The 21,014-nt window shown below is 37.2% G+C and overlaps 1 protein-coding gene across 1 annotated transcript in view; it reads right to left on the bottom strand.

Annotated features, from left to right (window-relative positions):
• Window positions 1-545: 545 nt before the first annotated feature.
• CCDC91 (coiled-coil domain containing 91) overlaps window positions 546-21,014 on the bottom strand; it is a 127,414-nt gene continuing 106,945 nt past the window's right edge. Inside the window, exon 12 of the mRNA XM_059816607.1 lies at window positions 546-1,743. Within this exon, the coding sequence (XP_059672590.1) occupies window positions 1,591-1,743 (153 nt within the window). The 3' untranslated portion in view covers window positions 546-1,590. The remainder of the gene's footprint in view (window positions 1,744-21,014) is intronic.

The raw sequence follows: 21,014 nt of genomic DNA, 5'->3' as shown, positions 1-21,014 counted from the left end.
ATTTCATTTTACACTGCCTCTACTTTCCAAAAAAACCCACGTGGACATCCGTGTCATCTTCGGTGCGGTTGACAAAGACAAGAATTTCACTGGCTTAGGAACAATAAAGAAGTAGGCGACTCATTAACACTAACGTATTTTTTTCTCTGCCAGAAGAAATGGAAACTGTTCAGTCAACCAAGAAATATCACAAAGACAACTGGATTTTCATCCATTTGTAGGGTGAGATCATCATCTAGTAAAACCAGCATTACTTACTTCTTCAGTGAACCTTTGTGTACAGAAGACACAATCTTTGGTGTTGATTACAAAAATGAAGCACAGAAAAAGGTTTAAATAAAAACCTAAGCTCTCTGCAGTACATATTTCATACTGCCAAACATATATGCAACCATTTGGTGTTTCCTTATAAAAAAGCAATTCATGAAAAGTGACTGCTGATGCAAAAAACCAGCCAAACAAAAAAAACGCAACACACCACTGAGTAACAAAAACCACATGAAAAAATGTCCGTAAGTCCCCCATTGAATCACAAGCTCACCATGGGAGATAGCATTCTCAGTTTATTTACATTCCTAAGCATGAACATTTATTTTCCTTTATTTCATTCAGAACTCTTTTATAACTAAGGCCTCAAATCTACAATCAATAGAGTGTAGGCACAGAAATTCCCCTCCATGCTGCCGTTAGCAAGACTAGAAGGACCTACGACTTGATCCAAAGTCCCGTAATGTCAGTGGGAACTTTTTCTACTTCCTTCAACGGGTTTAGAAAGGGCATCTGAGGTCAGCAAGCTGCACTCCTTATTCTGTCAGAAATTCCACTGAGGCAGTGCAGTATCAGTCTCCACATAATTACATACATCTTCTTCCTGAAACTGAGGTCAGTCACATTAATTGTACTTTCATGAGAAAAATGACTTTTGGAATCAAACTAGCTTTGTAAAACAGAAATAAAATACATACTGTACGTCGGTTATGGCAATGCTTTGCACTACTCTAAAAAGATGCACTGTTTAGTTTTTAAACTTTTCTCTTACTAGAGCTGGAGTTCTCTATAAATTACTAGAGAAATGCCTGTCAACGCTCTTAGGTTTCAGTACTGATTCTTCTGTTATACCTCAAAAATAGCAAGAAATAATAAGCTCCTCAGGCTCACCTGAGGCAATACACTTGGGCATACACTTTGGAAACAGAGATGGGTTTGTATCTGTGTTCAATTAAATGTTTTTCTCCGTTTTTTAAAGTATCAAAAATACTGATAAATTACATCAACACATGATGCCAAATTTAAAACAGACATAACAGGGAAACGTTTTCATCATTGCTGCAGTTATCTAGAACTTCAATCATGGGCTACTAGAAAACAATGAAAGAAAAATCATAAATAAAAATAATTTTTTCCAGGGATTTTTTCCCTCCCATATTTGCAATCTGATAATAATAGTAAAATAAATAAATAAATAAAAGAACATCATCCACAAATACTTCTATCAAGCGTAGTTTCAGATCAATCTTGAATCAGTGATACAATCCCAGATGATTAGAATATATTTGTCATTTGCTGGACTGAGATTTGCGGCTTCACAAATCACACTCTGTCAGCAGTACGGAGAATGTCAGTCTCTCTGTTTTCCTCTGTAGTGGTTGGCTCTTCCTTCAATAAAACGCTTAACTGTTTTTGTGCACATGAGAGGAAAAGTTCCAAACTATACAAATTTCTCTGACGGACAACTTGATCAAGCTGTTGAAATAAAAAAAAAAATAAAAAAAAGATAAATCAACTTTAAGAAAACCTGGAAATAAATGCCTGGGTTTGTCAGCAAAAATGCAACCATGTTAAACAACAAAAATTCAACAACCAAATGCGACAACAACAAAAGAACCGAAGTAATTTCTATGCATGCAATTTAGTAACAACTTTTTAATGAAATATTTGAGTTTCTTCAAAGTAAAATGTACATAAGGCTAAAAATAACTTTCCAACAGCTGTCAAATTCTACACAATAAGTTTGAAAAAGCTAAACAGCCTAGCTGCCACACTAGATAAATCCCCACAGCATCTTTCAGAATTGCAGCTGTTGCTTTTATAAAAGATACCACTTCTGCTTTAAAATGAACACTACATACAACTGCATATTCAAAAATTCAAAGTCTACTGTTAATTTAAATGGCAGCACGATTAAATAGTTCCCAGAGGAAAAGTGGTAATATTTTCTGCCTACTTTGTTTATTCCAACATTTTATTGGAGTCCCCTACTGTCAAACAATGTAAACGATATACTTACTGGCAGTAAAGACAATGGCCCTTTCTTCCCCACCAAAAAAATAAGGACACAATAACAAGACTTAGTATGTTATGTCATATAAATGACATAAAAACACAGTTTACCGAAAGGTATTTGAATTTTCTTAATATCATAACATTAATAAATAAAATGCACTGCAGCATTCCTTTCATTTGAATTTTAAACTTCAAATGTCAAATAGTATCACAATTGAGAGATGTTTTCAACTTGACTATCCTTTAATCAGCCGCAAATTCAACTAAATACATATATAACAATGACAGAGGGTAAGACTGAAAGGTAGTGGCACAAAGCTAATGGGATATAAAAGTTACGCCACTCACGAGAAAGGAAGTAACGGAATTTGGAAGAAGTCCAGCTCCGCACTTCTGTCAAACTGTCGTGCACAAGTCCATAGGCAAATATATATAAAAATATATTGTGCCTCATGTATCTAGCACTCACAGCTTTAATTATAGCTTTCAACAAAAACTCTGATCCGGTGGTATCTCTCTGCACATATATGCTCATCATTCAGCAGTCCAGTTAGCTGCTCTAACACTCACTTGAATGGACATTTTGTTTTATAACAGATCTACTCTTTTAAAAAAATATTAATACAGAATGCAGGGCAAAGTTAGAGATACCTTCCCGCTTCGCTTTGAAAATGCACTCAGGGTAGAGCTGCAGTGCTGTGATTGAATACACAAAGGGAAACATTTTTACGACCCTGTGCTTTGCTGCTCATTAAGTTCCTCTAACATGCAAACCCAGGCTCTGGTAGTTTGAGTATTTTGGCATTTTGTTTCAACAGAGGTGGATGTGTCAAATCTAGTCACAAGCAGAATACACACATATTTTCTAGAAGCCACACAATCATAAAACTCTCCTTCAGTAATATGTCTACTTGTACTTCTACTTCTCCTGCAGATTTCCAGCTGTTGTGCGAAGTTTTGCATCTCTTAGCAAAAGCAGACATTAGTGCTCCATACACAGCCTGATGTGAACCTAGCCCACTGATTTATAACAGATTTTAAAGCAGATCTAGTTCGAATAAATTTCAGAAAAGTCTGCTCTTGATATATGTAAGTAACAGCTGCTACTGACAAGAAAATGAAAGACTTAGAAAGAGCGAACTAAGCTGTAAAGAAGCTGTATCTAGAAAAGACAGTCTGGAACAAGTGAACAACATAAACACACTGTTGTGATGGTGCATTTCTGCTGATTTGAACGGTGTCTTGCCTCCTTCCTCTTCTCTGTTCCGGAATAGAAAGACCATTTTGCACAGGGAAGCTTGCAGATGTTTTTGTGCTTGTGACCTGTATTTCTCCGGGGAATGGGCAGATATAGTGCAATTCACATAAAATCATCTGTTACGTCTTAAGAAAGGAGAACCCTCTTTCTCCAAACATGTCATCAAATTCTGTTGCTTCTGGTGGATGTATCAGTTGGAGGAGCTTAGCATGAAACTGATTTTCAATGGTTTCCTTTGATTGCATATTATATTATCTATACTCCTAGACAGCTCTCTATCGAGCTTTGACCCAGAGCTGTGGCTAAACTCTCCGTTTTCTCTTCTTGCAGCCTTTCCTCGCAGATTTTGCTTTAGAGTTCAAAGTAGCTCACCAGATGTGTGTTCTGATATGCTGCTGTTAACTTTCTTTACCAAGGCAGCAATCTCAAATTGTATACCGTTAAATTTATTTCACCAAGTACTAATGTAAATGTTTAATGTGTGCAGTGATTGGCTGCAATACGAATAAACCAGAATTTCTTCAGGCTTGAGAAAGATTTTAAAAGTCTCAAATGAATTAAGTACACATTTGAGGAGTCTTTGTTGAACTCAAGTGGTTAGTTGGTAGTCTCCCTTTATGCATAAGAAAAGTTTATTGCTTGTTAAAAGTTTATGTAAATTCAATAACATAAAAATTCAGAATTCAGTTGCCCCTTGTCTGCTCAGTATATATATAAGCTTTGCCCTGAGCAGTACATTTTAACATTCCTCCATGCTACAGTAAATGACAAAACACTCTGAAAAGACTTGGGATCTTCACGTCACACAAAACGAGAAGCAGCAAAATGATGCTGGCTTTGAAAATGCTACATTTGAACGTATTCAGAAGGAGAACATTGCCATTAATGGAGAAATTGACTGGGAAATAGAAACAAATCCAATGAAACTTTGTTATATAATAAATTGTTTAATGAAGTGTTAGCAATGGACACGTTTTTTTGAACAGTGCCTCCACACTGCTGTGCTTCTGCTTGCATAATATACCATGAGATGTGAAGATACGTAAGTAAGGCATTTTAAATCTTGTTTTTCTAAACAGTCTTCCCTTTATATTTTTAGGTCCTGTTCACTTCATGGAATGATCTCATTATTTAAACAAACATAAATGGACATCTGGCGCATTCAAACTGAATGTGACTCATATGCAAATGTAATCCGTATGAATAACATATTAGGGATGGAGCATTTGCACAACCAAACCAACCCAACTGTTCTAATTCTATAGATACTAAAAAATGCACCTTGTTGGTCCAGATCTACCACATGAGAAGGCAATTTTCTACATCACACCATCACTGTTGTCATTGCTAATCAATGTTTCTCTTCCACCATGTGACATCTACCCAGGTCGAAGCTCCCAATTCTCCACGTTGTGTCCTATCACCACAGCTTTAATTAGCTCAAAGTTTTAATGTTCCTGAACTTCATCATTTTAAGTTACTCAACAGTATCTTCTTAACTCTGCACAGAGTTGGGTTTTGTAAGAACCAGAGGTTGCCTCTCTATGTACTCGTATGGAACCTACTGAGGAACTGGCTACGTAAGATTTGGAAAAGCAGTTCCTGAGCTCCATAGGGTCTACACCACTCCTGAAATTCCCACGATCATTGAGAGACATTGATTTTCCAAAAATGAGCTGATTCTTGCAGGACATTCTAACACATTCACTGCTGGGTTTTCCCTTCTGTTTAAACCTTTAGTCCACTTTTGAGGTCTAAGTGCGATTCCACCCTCCTTCTGGCCAAAGACGACTGGATGAGACTCCCTGTGGGGTCCCGCCTCAGTCATATCCCGAGACCACCCAGAATGACGTGCCTTTGAGCCATGCAAGGCATGCTCTGAAGGGAGGCATAGGCCCCAGCAGAACTTCTATCACTGGATGCAAGAATTTGACTTGGGAAATAAAAAGAAAGGCTCACACAACATAACTCTGCAGAATATTGCCACCAGGTGACTGCTTTCATCCCAGGCTGCTCTATTTTACTTTAAGTCAATCCATTTTCCCCTGTATCACTTCATAAACCCATACCTCAAACCAAAGTCAATAATTATTCTTAGCTCTACATTTTCTCAGCTTTCATCATACAGTTCAAATTTTCTGTAAAATGGAATGGAAGTCTACATGGCCAATGCCTAAAGCAGAAAAACAGGTTCTTACACAAATAACTGAGCATGCACATCCTCCATATTTTTCCCTTGTAATATCTCCCTTCAAATAGATAGATTTTCATGGTGTATGTGCTTACCTTCCTTTATTGAATATTCTGCAACCCGTTAAACATTTCAATTTGCTAGAAGAGAAACCCAGTCACAACTCTATAAATAACTACTATATGTCAGAATTGTATTATCCATTACTAGTAACTAATAAAATATCTTATGGAAAATGTCATTTTAGGTTTAGCACTGAAGATTTAAGGATGAAATTCTGATCTCACCATAGTAAAGATATGTTTCGTTATTAATCTCACTGTGGCCTGAGGTTCACCCAGAAAAGCGAAGAAAGCAAAATTCCCTTTTGTATGAACATTAAGATGTTCAAAAGTGTCTTTTTCAAAACTATGTCTCAGACAGTACCGTTTTCCAATACCAAATATATTTGTAGCTGTAGAAAATGGTAGCTACATTTATACAAACATGTATGGAACAATCTACCTGTACTTCAAATGATAATCTGATGATTAAAGTATTCAAATACAGTTCAGCTCACTATGCTGGCTCTGTAATACTAACACAAGTAAAAGTTGTGATCTTCTTTTTATCATGAGGTTCAACAAATACAATGACCAGAGATTAAAAAAGAGCAAAGATGTTGAGTAAAAAGTATTTAATTTTACTTTTATTACTGGTATTTTTCATAGCTGATCACACACAGGTACACTATAAAATAAATAAAAAAATAATCATGCCATTATAACTTAATGAAGCAGTGCAGTTTCCCTTAAAGATCATAAAATCAGAAATCATCTTTTGAGTCCTGTTGATTTCTTATGAAACTCATGCAAAGAAGCACATAAAGAAAACATTCTAGCACAGTGATATGTACGTTTATATTCATCCATAAAGGCAGGGGTTGGTGGGGGAAGACTTCAAATCCTGAAAAGTATCCTCGGCACTCAAAGAAAATCATGTTCATGCAAAGGCAGGAAATTTCAAATGCAAAATGATTGTTTGGGGGAATTGAAAACACAGAGACTGATGTGTAAGAGAATGTGTTCTGAAGATCGAGTTTGGCAGGTCTAGATTAGTGAGGCTGATATAAAGACTTCCCATTTATTTAGTATTTACAAGTAGCTGCTTGTTAGCTGTTGAATAGGATTCACTGCCAAGGTAATCCTTTGAAGTTGAATATTGATTAGCCACAAGTAATTATTTATAGACATCATCATGGCATCGTTACATTTTTTTCAAAGGACTAGTAGTATGAGCAATCCTACATATTTCCTGGCCCCTTTCTAAGTAACGTCCAGCAGAAAGGGGACATTTTAACACTGTAGGTAAAAGCAATCAAGATTTTGTTGTAATATTTGTCAAAATCTATCTTCTTTTATTTAGTCTTCATTTCTCTATGTATTTTCATTATTGATAAATATACCAAAGCTTTCTCTATTTAATGCTTGCAAACTAACTATAACTAATTTCTATTTCTTATTTTTCTATATGGTTTTGCATTCTATGAATTTACTAACTAAAGAAATTTTTTTTAAAAAAAACAGTAAATATAAATTAAAGAATGATGATAAACGTACTTTAGATTATGATTTTTTGATCATTTCTTTAAATGTCCTCATCTTTGCAGAAAACTAATATAAGCCTAAACTAACAATAAAGTGAACTTACATTCTTCCATGAAAAGACTCTGGAATAATTTTTTGTTTTATTCTATAGTTCTAACTTAGCATAGTTTGATCAACACTTAGATGGTTGTGTCCATGGAGAACAGAATACTAGTCAAAAGCGTTGATGATGAAAGACTGCTTTTCTAAATATTTATGTACTTAATAATTAAGGACTAGAGGAAAAAATCAGTGGAATCAGGAATATACTTTAGTTAAGCATAAGGAAGAACTTACTATGACTCTTCATTTGTTCATGCATGTAAATAATTTAGTAAAAAATTCTTTTCCTCTGTGCAGGGACTCATTCCACATAGGCAATATGATTTTAAAAATATACTGGGTTGCTCATAGAGCAGCTAATCCAGATGTAACGCAACAGCTTGCCTAGAGTCAACCATTGATGTTGCAACTGAATTCACATTTAGGTATTTCTGTTTGGCCTAATTATATGTACACCTGTGATAAGATGCAATATTTTCTTTAAATCATTTGAGCATCAGTCTGCATTATTAAAGACAGTTACGGTCTTTCCGAAAAATGGTCTGAACTTAAGTGCTTAGTGGATGAATGACTGCATTCTAAACCCGTAGCCACTTGCTAAAAATTTTTAGAGAAAAATTATTTCTGAAAAATTATGGGTTTTCTTGCATGATTAAAACCTTAGCTTTTGCAGATTCCTCCTGTCCCCATTCACGGTGCATGATAATCCATTGAAACGGACTACTGCAACTTAGTGTTAGGATTCTTCGCATATACCATACTGGATATCGGCTAACAAACCCGGTGTTCAGCAGAACACTACAGTGTAATTACAGACTCATAAATGTCTCCTCATATTTTGATTGGTAGAAGTCCCTCTTTGAGGAAAAGTCAAAGTTGAGGGGTTGGTTTGGTACACTTTTTATGATGTATAGGTTCTGTTGTTTTGTTTTGCCTTTTTTTTCCCCCACAACTAACCCACACTAGTGAATGAGCCTGACATGATTCTGAAAATTTCCATAGGTGCAGAAGTTCAGCTACGTGATTATATTTTTCTAGTAAAACTATGGGCTCAGAAAGCTTTCCCAGTGCACTAACACGAACTTCTCCCCACAGATTCAACAGAAGGCTTAAAAAAATGCCCTAGCGCATTAAATAGACCATATAAAAAAATTATTACCTTGAGGAACCTGCAAATCTGAGAGTTGGATGAGAAAACAATGAACTACTTCCTCTCATTTCTATAACGGATGAGAAGGAAAACAGATCCATATGGTACATATGTGTAGCAGAGCTTATTTTAGAGTTAATCCCAGAACAGGACATTTTTGTCTGTCCACCTGTGAATTTCTACTATTGATAACACTTACTAAGTATATAAAAACAAGGTTCTTCACAGCTGTAATTTATACAGTATCTGCTACACATTAGAAAGCCATCAGTGTTCAAGACTGAACCTCTAGGAAAGAGTGATGTTTAATAAATTATATCGCCATGTGAAAATGTTTCTTTCTCCTTAAATAAATAATGCTGCAACTTCTAAACCTTAAGGATTTTATGCTCTGAACTTGATCAGTGAAACCATTAAAATAATACCATATGTTGGACACATCTTTAAAACAGACTTGCCTAGTCTGCTGAAGGTGGTGGGAAAACACCCTGTCAACCCTCTCAGAATCTCCCCTGTCTCCCAGCTGGACATAGGAATGTAAGAAAATACTAAATTTCCTTCATATAAATAAGAGAAGGAAATTTGCTTTCAATCAAGAAAGCTAGATTGAGTGCATAAAGGAACTAAAACGGTTGCAGCACCTGCTCAGACTACTGGAGAAGGTGAAAAATGGGCATTATCTAAATGCACAAAAATAATAATGGAAATATTTATGGGCAGAAACACATGAGCAACCTCTGGGGTGACCTACCTACTTAACAGATTAGGAACATAGGATTCCTCGACCAAGTTATTTATAGACCATTGCCATGCACTAAGTATGTAGAGTTACCATACTTGCTACTATAATTGCTGATTGGTCTAGCAATCAGATTCAACATACTTAAGACAAACATACAGAAATACATGCAAACAGTACTTAAGCATCTGAATATCTTATACGATGAAATGCACTTGCATAAACTTACAAATTGAGTCCCTGAAGCTGCAAACTTTTGGATGCAGGCAAAACTTTGACCACAGTAGAGCCTCTCCCACTATTAAAGTCACCCACGTATACTATGTGGACAGAGACCTCATTGATTTTTAAAGGTTTCCAAAACAAAAGCTTTTGCAAAAACTTGTTGAACGTGTAGAAAACAAGTGTCTGCCTTATGGCTTAGTATCAGATGCACGGAAAATGCTGATTAAATATAAGAAGGAAGTCAAGATTTTTTTAAAGCTGCTCTTTCCCTTCCTCCTCAGTGTTGAGGAGTGACATTCCACTGTGGATCCATCGATACGCAGACTTGGACTGTTCTTTCCAAGATCACAGGATTTTATAATGCTGACATGAAAGCTATGGGGAATTGTGAAGCTGTTAAAATTCACTTTTATTTACAGGCATTGAAACAAAAAGAGCACTCTGCCGTTTCTCTTTCTCTCTTATGAGGAAACCTCTACTAAACCACAGACTATCTTCAGTGTCAATAAGTCCTGCTTCTCTTTCTAAATAAAAAAAATAAATAAATACCTATATCACCACCTTGTGTCCTTCTCTTGTTTAATGACTGAAGAGTATTAAATAGACTACTTAGGAAAGCAAAGATCAGTTCCAGTCCTAAAATAAATAACAAACCAATTACATTTGGTACCTGTACATTAAAGGAAAAATGCATATATTTGAATTAATGAAAGAGTAGAACAGGGAATTATTTTCAGACTGCTTCTAATGTTTTATAGACTACAGGCTGAGTAACACTGGCTTAGACTAGGCTGGTTTCAAAAAAAGCCAACTTCCCATGTGTTACGCCACACAGGACCAATTAATATTTTCCTCTGGGCACAATATTTTCTACCGATTGTGAGAACAAAAAAAAAAAATGCGAGAAATTATTTGAAATGGACACAAATCACAGAGATCCTGATCACCCCTATTTATTCAAAGTACTTTTATGTTATCCCTGTTGATACTCTGCATCTTAACTCTCATACTTCTGTGAATGCTGTTCTGATTGTTTTACAGATGGAGCCACGCGAGTGTATCTACGCTGTATGTCTTCCCGAGCAAGAGCTGATTCTACCCAGCAGCAGGTAGACTCAGCAGCGTCTGCAAAATCTCTGAATGATAAATGGTTAGCGTTTGGTTCTGGCAAACATCTGTATAGCTTCTGATATATGCTAGACTACAGTCTCCACAAGGTAGGCACAAAGCAGAAGACTAATCACAATGTAACTAAGGGCCAAATTCATCAGATCACTTCCTCTGATACGGAAGAAGGAACTAGAGATGTATAACAGCACCTAAATAAAGGATTTGTAAGCGACTCAGACTGCTTTCTATCCAGGCTTGTCAGATCCTGAGTCCTCATAGAGGGCAGAAGTCCTTAATAGTTTTTTTTTTTTTTTAATCATGAACTCTTTTAAGTACCCAAGTCAGTCTTAGGCACCATCACGTGCTGTTTTAATATGGCTACAAATGACTTGGCAGAGATTACACAGGGCTTCTGTGGAGCTTCATAACCGCAAATTACCATCTCTCCAGGAAAGTGCCTGAAGACTATCAGACTACGCTTCCTGAAAAGCCCCGAGTGCAGGGTTGGGTGCTAGATCTGGTACCAAAGATCTGCTTCATTTGTCAGTATGCATACATGTTCCAAACTAAACCAGGGTAAGCATGTTTGGTTAAAAGCAACAGCAATTCTCCTACATACATAAATTGCTATTGTTATCAAACCAAATAGAAAAATGTTATCTGATGGGCTCATGGTAAGTCATGCTCACAGAATTGCCTTGCAGTATTAAGATGATATCTACAGAACTGGATTAATTAAGCCTAACCGAAAAGCAAACAGCAAATACAGGCATTAATAAGAACAGTATTTTTTATTACTGTGAGAATGTGTTTCACACTATCAGGGAGTAAGTATGTAAAATCGAAATAATCATTGCATCATAAGTGTTTGCAGTGGATGCAAACTGAAAAAAACTACCCTAATAATGTGCATGATGGGGCAACCATAGGGTAAATCTTTCCACAGGCATATAGCTGCTATTCCCTTGCCATGAGTGCTTTCTAAACAATGGTATCTAACATGATTCTTCATCAATAGGAGATTCACCAGGAGTGCAATCTCCTTGCCTCTAAGAAGAAATATACAGGTGGTTAATAAGACACGTCGCAGAGAATCACTGTTTTAGACGGGAGGTGAAAAACAACGTTATCTACAAAGCTGAAACTACAGATAACATAAGGAGTCAGACTGTAGTTATTCTACTTGGCTGTCAGGAGACTGGAGGTGTATCATGATTACCTGAAGGTTCCTGTGAAATTGCGATACTATATGCCACTATTTATCTCTAAAGCAAAGCGTCCCCTAACAACACACTGGAGTTTGGTACGTACTGAAGTAGCACGAGAAAAAACCTACCTCTTAGTTTTGAGGAACACTTGATTTAACAGGTTTTCAGTTTTCATTTTAATGGAACTTTAATTATAAGATGTGACAGGATGAAACAGTATATACTTGAAGGCAGAGGCAAAGGTGATATCATGTGAAATACAGATAACTTTCTAAAATTACCACTGTAGATTAAAGTTGACGGATTCACATGAAGAAATTCAATAAGGAAAATCAGCCTGCAGTGAATCTGTGATAGATTTAGCGCTAAGGCAGTGGTAAGTGTATATATGCATTAAAATAAGTAATTAAGCATTAAGGTTCAGGGAACAGAAAAATTAATTTTCTACTATTCAGATAGGCATTTTTGAGACCACACTTACTACTGGCCTTCCTCAGTATTGACAGGATTGCAGCTTTTGCTAATGCTTTTTACTGACAAACACATTTTACTGGAAACCTCAGTTTGGAATTTGAAGCCAAACTACTGCAGCAAAATTCAGGACAGCTGCTGCAGAAGCACTTCACAAAGCTGCAGCTGCAACAATGTCATCAAAGACAAGACCTCCTTGTTTCTAAACATCCACAGATTGAGTACCCATGGCTCTCAGCAGGTCATCACTTACAACACCACAAGCAGGAGATTCTAAAGGAGGAAAATATCACCCGCAAAACATAATAATCTGCAGGCTTTATGCTCTACACAACTCCAAATTACTTCTGCAACTGCCAGCCAGCGGAGACTTCTCAACACCACGGGTATAGTACATTCCCCAAAGCAGCTTCCTTTGGTTACTAGACTAGCTATTCTCCTTCTTTTCCAGATGCAGATTTGTATTAAGGCTTTGGAGTGAAATAACAACATCAAGGACATACAACTGCAAATAGAATGGTAGCTTTTTACCTCGGCAATACCTTATTTTACATTATTTAAAAAAAAGAAGACAAGAAACCATTGCTAAGCAGGCGGGGAAGGGGAGGGCAAGGGAGGGAAAAATACCTTCGACCGAATAATATGAGTCAGTAGTCTGCAGCCAAAGCAGAAAAATAACATATATACGTCTTAACTAGATATATATATATCTCTCTTAAGTCACTGAAGCATCTTGCTAAATTTCTAACCAACGGGTAAAGACTTTTTATTATTCACGCTGACCTGAATACAAAAACTAAACAGGAAACTGCATCGGGTTGCTTCATCTCTCTAATCTTACTGTTGCTGTAGGTAAGAAAATTTACTTCTTTACATGTTTCTCTAGCTTCAGAGACAACTTGATTAAGCCTCAAATTTTGATCCCACTGGCTTTGCTGCAGGAATCCAACTGCAGGAAACAATCATAAGAAAGCTTCATCAAAACATATACAGCAAGGCCAACTTTCCCATTTACTTTTTAAAATCAAAGTTCAGCAGAAGGGTAAAGCCAGTGAAAGAAAAAGACATACCTGAAAAATAAAGCAAAGAAGCTGCAAGATTTGGGATAAAAATAGCCTGAAAATTTCTGCATATAACCAGTTCTGAAATGTTTCCAATAATTCTCCAGCTAAAAACCCAACAAAAAAAGCAAGCAGATAAAAACTACTGAATTATCTCCACATAAAAAGACTTGGGTGTGAATGAGAAGCAGTACAAAAAAACCAAACTCTGAACTCTTGAATATTCCTCAGCTGTAGCAAAACACATTTAGGAACAGAATAAACCATCCTTATGCACAAATTTATCTACTCATTTTATTTGTTCAGTGAACAAAAGAAAAAATTAATTCCCTCTCAAAACTGTACAGCCAAAAGAATCTGTTAAGTAACAGGACTTTGTGGTGGCCCTGCAATCCCTCTAGGCTTATCCTATCCTCATACATGGACAGAGAAATTCTACAGACAGCAAGTTTTTTTTTTTTTTAATGAAGATGGATGTGAGTTCTGGATCTTCACAATACAAATCCAGAGACCACAAGAGCATCCTTCTTGCGTGTCATGGAAACACAATGGAGAAAAGGACCTTCTGTATTCTGTCCTTGTCTCTTTGGGGGTCAATTCTAATGTAATTAAAATGGTACCACAGAAATCTAGGGATTGAAGAGACCTTGACCCAACTTCTGATCTTTGCACGGAGAACTCATGATAATGTCGATCAGAGTGGAACAACTGCCTCTTCTCTCTTGCAATTTGACAGCCTTGCAGGTACATGCCAAAATGCCTTTGCTGAGCACGTCCATCATAAGACTCTTTAGGATCCCCTTGGTGCCATGAGAATGGTACAACAGGGACTTATAAAAAGCCAAGAAGTTGGCCTATGACTAAGAAAATAAAATTGCAGAATATTTGCTTAGCTTTGATTAATCCAAGTTGATCATATTGAACTGATTAAACTTTGCATCTAGTACAAAGTAATGTGGATTACACTAACCTAAAAAAGAAAATTTATAACTGCTGCTGTGTTACCAAAATACCTAATTATATATACTCAAAAATTCTGGATTAAGAAATGTCAGTGAGATACAAACCATTGGAATACAAATTTGGTTACAAGCATATAAATGAATTTGGAAAGAAGAAGACAGCAAATGAATAAAAGTTTTATTTTAATAGGAATGACAAAATCTTCACCAAGTCCTCCTCCTCAAAGCATTCACTTATTCAGTCTAGTAGAATAGTAAATGTCTAACATCCAAAATTCAGCTGACCTGTCTATCTTTCTCACTAGGATGCTAAAATAAGGGTATCTGTGTTCATTCATACACAAGGATCCATAGTTTTTTCTGGGTTTTTTATTAGCTTCTCTTAGTCAATCTAAAGCTCTCATGAAAATGCCTATGGACAAGAGTCATGAATTGCTTTAAAAACGAGTAATTCCACACATCTAATTAAGAACTCTGAATTTTTTCTCTACTTAACCTCAAAACAGATTTTGAGAAAGTTGTACGGAACGCAAAATAACCAATCTCAAACTAAATGATCTGGTAATAATTCTCAGATTTCCAGAAGTACAGCATAAAATACTGTTCAATTATAACACTGAAGGACGGATCAGGTGTACTACAGGACACCCTCAGTCACAGAGGACAGGAGGTGTATAAGGATGCGTCGCTTCTTCCTCTCACACACAGCCTTCCTAACGGACAACAGGAAGAAATATGGAAGTCTCTCCTGTTTCCTCATCAAATACGTGCAGAATAGAGGAACCCTGGCTGACAGATGTTGCATCTCCCTGGACCTCAAGTGTTGCTTAATCACCTAATGACGTGAAAAACAACACCGCGATCCACTGATGGATACATCTGGGTGACATTAGTAAATCTTTATTAATGTGACCAGTCTATATCCACAGAGCAAGTTGAATGATTATGTGATTGCAGACCAAATCCAAAGTTGATATACTTCTTACAGTAATTATAATGATGCACATTGGATTAAAACCACAATACATCTAAATCACAAGAGTAGTTTTGAAATAGCGTAGTAACCAGTCATCTCACTGTTGAACATTATAATTCATCCTGTTATTTTTTCCCCTTTTGGCTTTGATAGCACAGTATTTTCTCAGCAATAACACCACTTGATTTCAGTTTCAACTGGACTCTCGCCCGACTAAAGAATACAGGCATAATCTCGGTCTTTGTAGATTTATACAGTGAGGCACAAAAGGATATATGAAACAGTTTTAACTTAGGTAAAGAATTTCAAGCTCTGGCAATTTTACTCTAAAGTAATTGCAAAAAACATACAATAGGTTCGTATGTAGTTTCAACTAAATTGCTTTCATCAGCATAAATGATTACTCAAGGAGTCTGAAAATTATAATTTTGGTTATTTAACAATTTCCTTTGGATTTTAATGAACCTAAGTAAGTGGCAGAGTATTGTATTTTTTCCCCTTTCCATTTTTAAAGACAGAGTACTATAATTTCCAGGAAATTAAACATTCTCTTAAATGCATGATGTTTCAGTATTGAAAAGTGGCAGAAAAATGCTGTAAGACCCTCTGAAGAAAAATGTCTAATAGGATCTATAGATTGAAATACTATATTCCTCCATCAGAAACTACCATTTCTTTTTAATATTTAGAAACAACAACTTCAAAGCTCAGAGAGATTTAAAAGTTCAGGAAAAAATGCCACGCTCACTTCTGTATCACATGCGGTACACTGCTTCAGTACGCCTTATGCACCGAGGAGAAAAAGGAGAGCCAGGTGCACCAACTCATCTTACACTACAACTTTACATAAATCCCTTATTTAATCCTTTGGATTTATACTGCTCTTTGAGTTGGGTAAAGGAGCAGTGTGAAAATGCTCCTAAAGCCTCAATGTAAATGTTTCTTTAATCCTATTAAAGCCACAAAACAGGCCCAGCTGAAGGAGCAGGAAACTGAGCTAAGGAACTCTCCGTGACCCCGTCACTACTGTCTCTCTTGGCACTGACCTGTTGGTCACAAGTTCATCGTAGGCATGGCGCAGATGTTCTGACATCAGGCTGATTCAGGACATCAATATGTGGACCCCTATAACACATATGTACATACCAGATGGTGGTGTGTTTCGTAGTAACGTGGAGTTTTGCACTGGTAACTTAAAGCTGAATTATTAAAATAGCTGATACAGAAATAGAAGATAGGATTAAATGTTTTTCAATGTGACTTTGTTGCATTACACAGAACTCTGTGTTCCCCAAACATGACATTGAACTCAGCCAAAAATGATACAGCTTTATTGCTTTTCTTTTAAAGTCAGAAGAAGGGGAAAAAGTTAACAGAAAAATACTCAAGGTGACACCACACTTTAAAAACTGGGAAACTGGTCTGTTAAAATGTGTTGGTGGTAACATTTCGGGTTTGGACTCTCATTAATGTGGCCCCAGGGAAAATATAAACACTCTTTCTGAAATTAAATCTTGAGTTTGCCCACCGCAGTCTTGTTTTCAGCTTCGGCTGCTGGCACTTCAGCCTGCAATTGAGGCCTTGCATCAAATGCCAAGGCAAACATTCAGGAACAAGAATGGTAATGACACCCTATTTTCTTCTAAGTCATATTAAAATATAGCAAGTATTAAAAAAAAAAAATCACTCATTTGAGATTAATAACTTAAAAGAAACTGATTTTCATAACCTCTCCCACTTGCACTTACCTTCAAATAATAAACCTTCAGAAGAAAGCTGGAGGTTTGAAATCAAGCACACTTGCAAAACAGTAACACATATCAAAACTCTGATAATAACTGGCTACCACTGAAGGGCATAAGTTTTACCTACAGGAGTGCAAAAATAAATTCTTTGATTTTGATGCATGATTTCGCAAGTGACTTAACACAAATGGATCAATAAATGAAAGTCACCAATCTGTAACACAAGTTTTTCAAGAAGGGTCCTTCCTATTCACAGTGATAAGATACGCTAATATCATAACTCTGCTGCTGAAACATTTCATACAAGCATCTGTTTAAGTTCTCTCTCTTATCCCACCTTCTTTTCCTAAACACATTGCATCCAAGGTGACAGTGTGCTGCTCCAGCTATTAGTTGTATTCTTCTCTCTCTTCTGAGACTCTAGCAGTAGCCTTCTGTAGTCTCACAACGTAGACAGATCGAGAGTACCAGATAAGATGTACGATATATTCTTTGTCCCAGGTAAGGAATGGGGATCTCTTGCCCAAGAAGCTTCTTTAATGCCACCTGGTGCATAGACACTATCCCCTATACAGGCAAAATTGCAGTTTGGATCTACGTGGGATGTATGGAGCATCTTATATAACCACTGTTCTAATACACTTCTCCCAGATAGGAATCTGGGGTGGAAGTTAATCTGACTCAAAGAGCAGATTGTAAATATGCCTCAAAACAATGATTGAAGATAGCTTACCTGCCACTGGAGAAATGGAAAATCTGAAGGATGTGAAGATACCGATTTACCAAGGAGACAAAGGAAAGGGCGTGCCAGGACTTCTAACAGGACGCATTAGGAAATGTTCCTCTGCTAATGCACAGTGGTCACTTGAAGAATATGAGATTATGATATACTCTAGACTTACATCCAATATACTGAGTGATTTCCAAGCTCTTTTTTTTGTCTTTATTTTGAAAAGTAACCATTAAAATCAGCTCTGCAATATGAATGACAAAGTGTGACCAAGTAGGTGCCAGTTCATGCGCTAGCCTACATCACTGTGTAGAAACCTCCCACTTTTATTTGCAGACTTCCCAGATTTCGGTTTGAAAGCATTGGATAAGCAGATGCTGTGTGCTTGTCATGCCCTTCCTGAAGTAAATAAGTGGAAAGAAGGCAGAGTGCTCGAGGGTGGGAAGGCTCTGCAGAGGGATCTGGACAGGCTGGATTGATGGGCCGAGGCCAATTGTATGAGGTTCAAGAAGGCCAAGTGCCGGGTCCTGCACTTGGGTCACAACAACCCCATGCAATGCTACAGGCTTGGGGATGAGTGGCTGGAAAGCTGCCCCCCAGAAAAGGACCTGGGGGTGTTGGTTGACAGCCGGCTGAATATGAGCCAGCAGTGTGCCCAGGTGGCCAAGAAGGCCAACGGCATCCTGGCCTGTATCAGAAATGGTGTGGCAGCAGGAGCAGGGAGGTGATCGTGCCCCTGTACTCGGCGCTGGTGAGGCCACACCTTGAATCTTGTGTTCAGTTTTGGGCCCCTCACTACAAGAAGGACATTGAGGTGCTGGAGCGTGTCCAGAGAAGGGCGACGAAGCTGGTGAGGGGTCTGGAGCACAAGTCTGATGAGGAGCGGCTGAGGGAGCTGGGGTTGTTCAGTCTGGAGAAGAGGAGGCTGAAGGGAGACCTCATCGCTCTCTACAACTACCTGAAAGGGGGTTGCAGAGAGGTGGGTGTTGGTCTCTTCTCCCAAGTGACGAGTGACAGGACAAGAGGGAATGGCCTCAAGTTGCACCAGGGGAGGTTCAGGCTGGATATTAGGAAAAATTTCTTTCCTGAGAGTGGTGAAGCATTGGAACAGGCTGCCCAGGGAGGTGCTGGAGTCACCATCACTAGAAGTGTTCAAGGAACGTGTGGACGTGGCACTGCGGGACATGGTTTAGTGGGCATGGTGGGGTTGGGGTGATGGTTGGACTTGATGATCTTACAGGTCTCTTCCAACCTTAATGATTCTGCGATCCCTAATACTGTTCTAAGCTATAGCTGACAAGGTTTGGCAGCAAACACTTTGTAACTGTGGAAGCACATCAGTACTCAACATGAATAACATCAGCACTCTTCTGGGAACCATAAAGTCAACGACATATTTTAAAAACCTGCAGATTATGGGTGCACAGTCTAGTTACCATAAACTACTACAGTAACTTCAGTAACAGTTATTTTCTGTTGAATCCAAGACATTAGTAAGTATTTCAGAAGCCTTTCAAAGCACATCATTTCACATTCACATGCAGTATATTTCTGAAAGGCAAGTGAAAGGTTTCTTCTTTTACCTCCACTCATCATCATGCCAGTCAGTTGTATAAATATATACTTTATGAGAAACAGTGAATAATTTTGCAAGTTTGCTTAAGAGTAAAAACCAAAAACAATTGGATGAGCACAGTTGAGAAGTTTAGGCAATATAAAGAAAGTAAAAGAATTGATTTATAATCTAAATGTGATTATCACCCCAAGAAGCTGAGCTCTTACAGTGTAATTATCATGGATTTAAAGCTACATCAGGATTCAAGTTTCAAGAGGAGATTTGGCTGAGTTGGAATGGTTACTGCCCATAGATGCATCACAAAAGTAGATACAACATGCATGTACAGAAGCACAGAGAGGAAAGCAAAAGTGAAGTCAGTGAGAGAAGGTCAAGGAATTCTCAGCTAAATAAAGCTGAGAGATGTTACCTATGTAATAAAAGTCTAGAAGGCAACCTATTTAATAATTTCAGGGAAGACAAAATATAGATAAGCAATAGCTGAACTCTACGTCAACTCTTAGTTGGATAGAAAGCCAAAATGCTATAAAAATTGCTTTAACTGCAATGTGCCACAATTACGATAATAAGCTTGAAGACTGATGTATGGGTAAGATGAAAATGGTTCCAGCCTTGTGACATTTCCTCAGTGGCAGAAACACCAATTACATATACAGATTTTTCTACAGAGATAACATCACCTTTGAAAGTAGAAAATTAAAAATCATTAACAGAAATAGGGAGAAAAAAAATAGACTTTTATCTGTCTGATAACAGGGGCCACTAAGCCACTGTTATTTTCTATTAAAGTGACATTTGGAAGTGTTTTCTGGTAACAATATTGTTTTCAAATTACTTTTTACAGTCACAGCCAGTTTCAGCTACCAGACAGCTATCTTATTCCTCTTCTGCTGTGCTGATTTTCCCCATTAATTTGATCTAATTATTAATATAAGAAGTGTTATAAACTATAAGGTTCTTATGAAGACTATATGACCTATATGCTAACCAAGGCAGTTTTGCCAATAGTGTAAAGAACTAAAATATTATTTCAACTGCAGGGCTAAAAAACGTAAAGGGAGAACTTTTAGTCTGATTTGTTTAAGAAAAACTTCATTGACCATTTTCTGTGATAATTTTGATGGATGAATAACAGAGCAACTATGTAGAGGTACATATACCTTCTCATACAGCCAGCCTTTAGGAGTGAATTACCGGCAGTTCCTCAAACAATTTGAACAACCCAAAGGAATTTGCTGCCTCTCCTCAACAGGGTGGATAAATCTAATTAACGTGAATGTTTACGCTGAACTTCCAGCATTCTCTTGCAGTCTTTACCTTGAATAATTGAATGCAAGATACTAGTTTTCATCACAAAATCTTCTCTTAAAATATTAAAGAATGATGAACCTTGTAGACAGAGGCATCTTTCTCCGTATCTTCCAAAACACTCTCTCTGAAAAAGTCTGAGATGTCTTATCAAAAAATGTTGCCATCATCACTACCTCAAATTAATTTTTTTTTTAACTGACGAATGTTATTTCAAAAAACAGCCTAGCCCTCAGAAGATTCCCTAACAAACTCTGGCCTGCACCAGTATTAGTAAAATGTGCTGTTAAGGAAGACCCACTCTTCTTCCCCAGGGAGTATGAACTGAGATAG

The sequence above is a fragment of the Gavia stellata genome, chromosome 4, assembly GCF_030936135.1.
Source record: "Gavia stellata isolate bGavSte3 chromosome 4, bGavSte3.hap2, whole genome shotgun sequence".
In the NCBI taxonomy this organism is placed as follows: Eukaryota; Metazoa; Chordata; class Aves; order Gaviiformes; family Gaviidae; genus Gavia; species Gavia stellata.
This window is presented reverse-complemented; position numbering and strand designations above follow the sequence as displayed.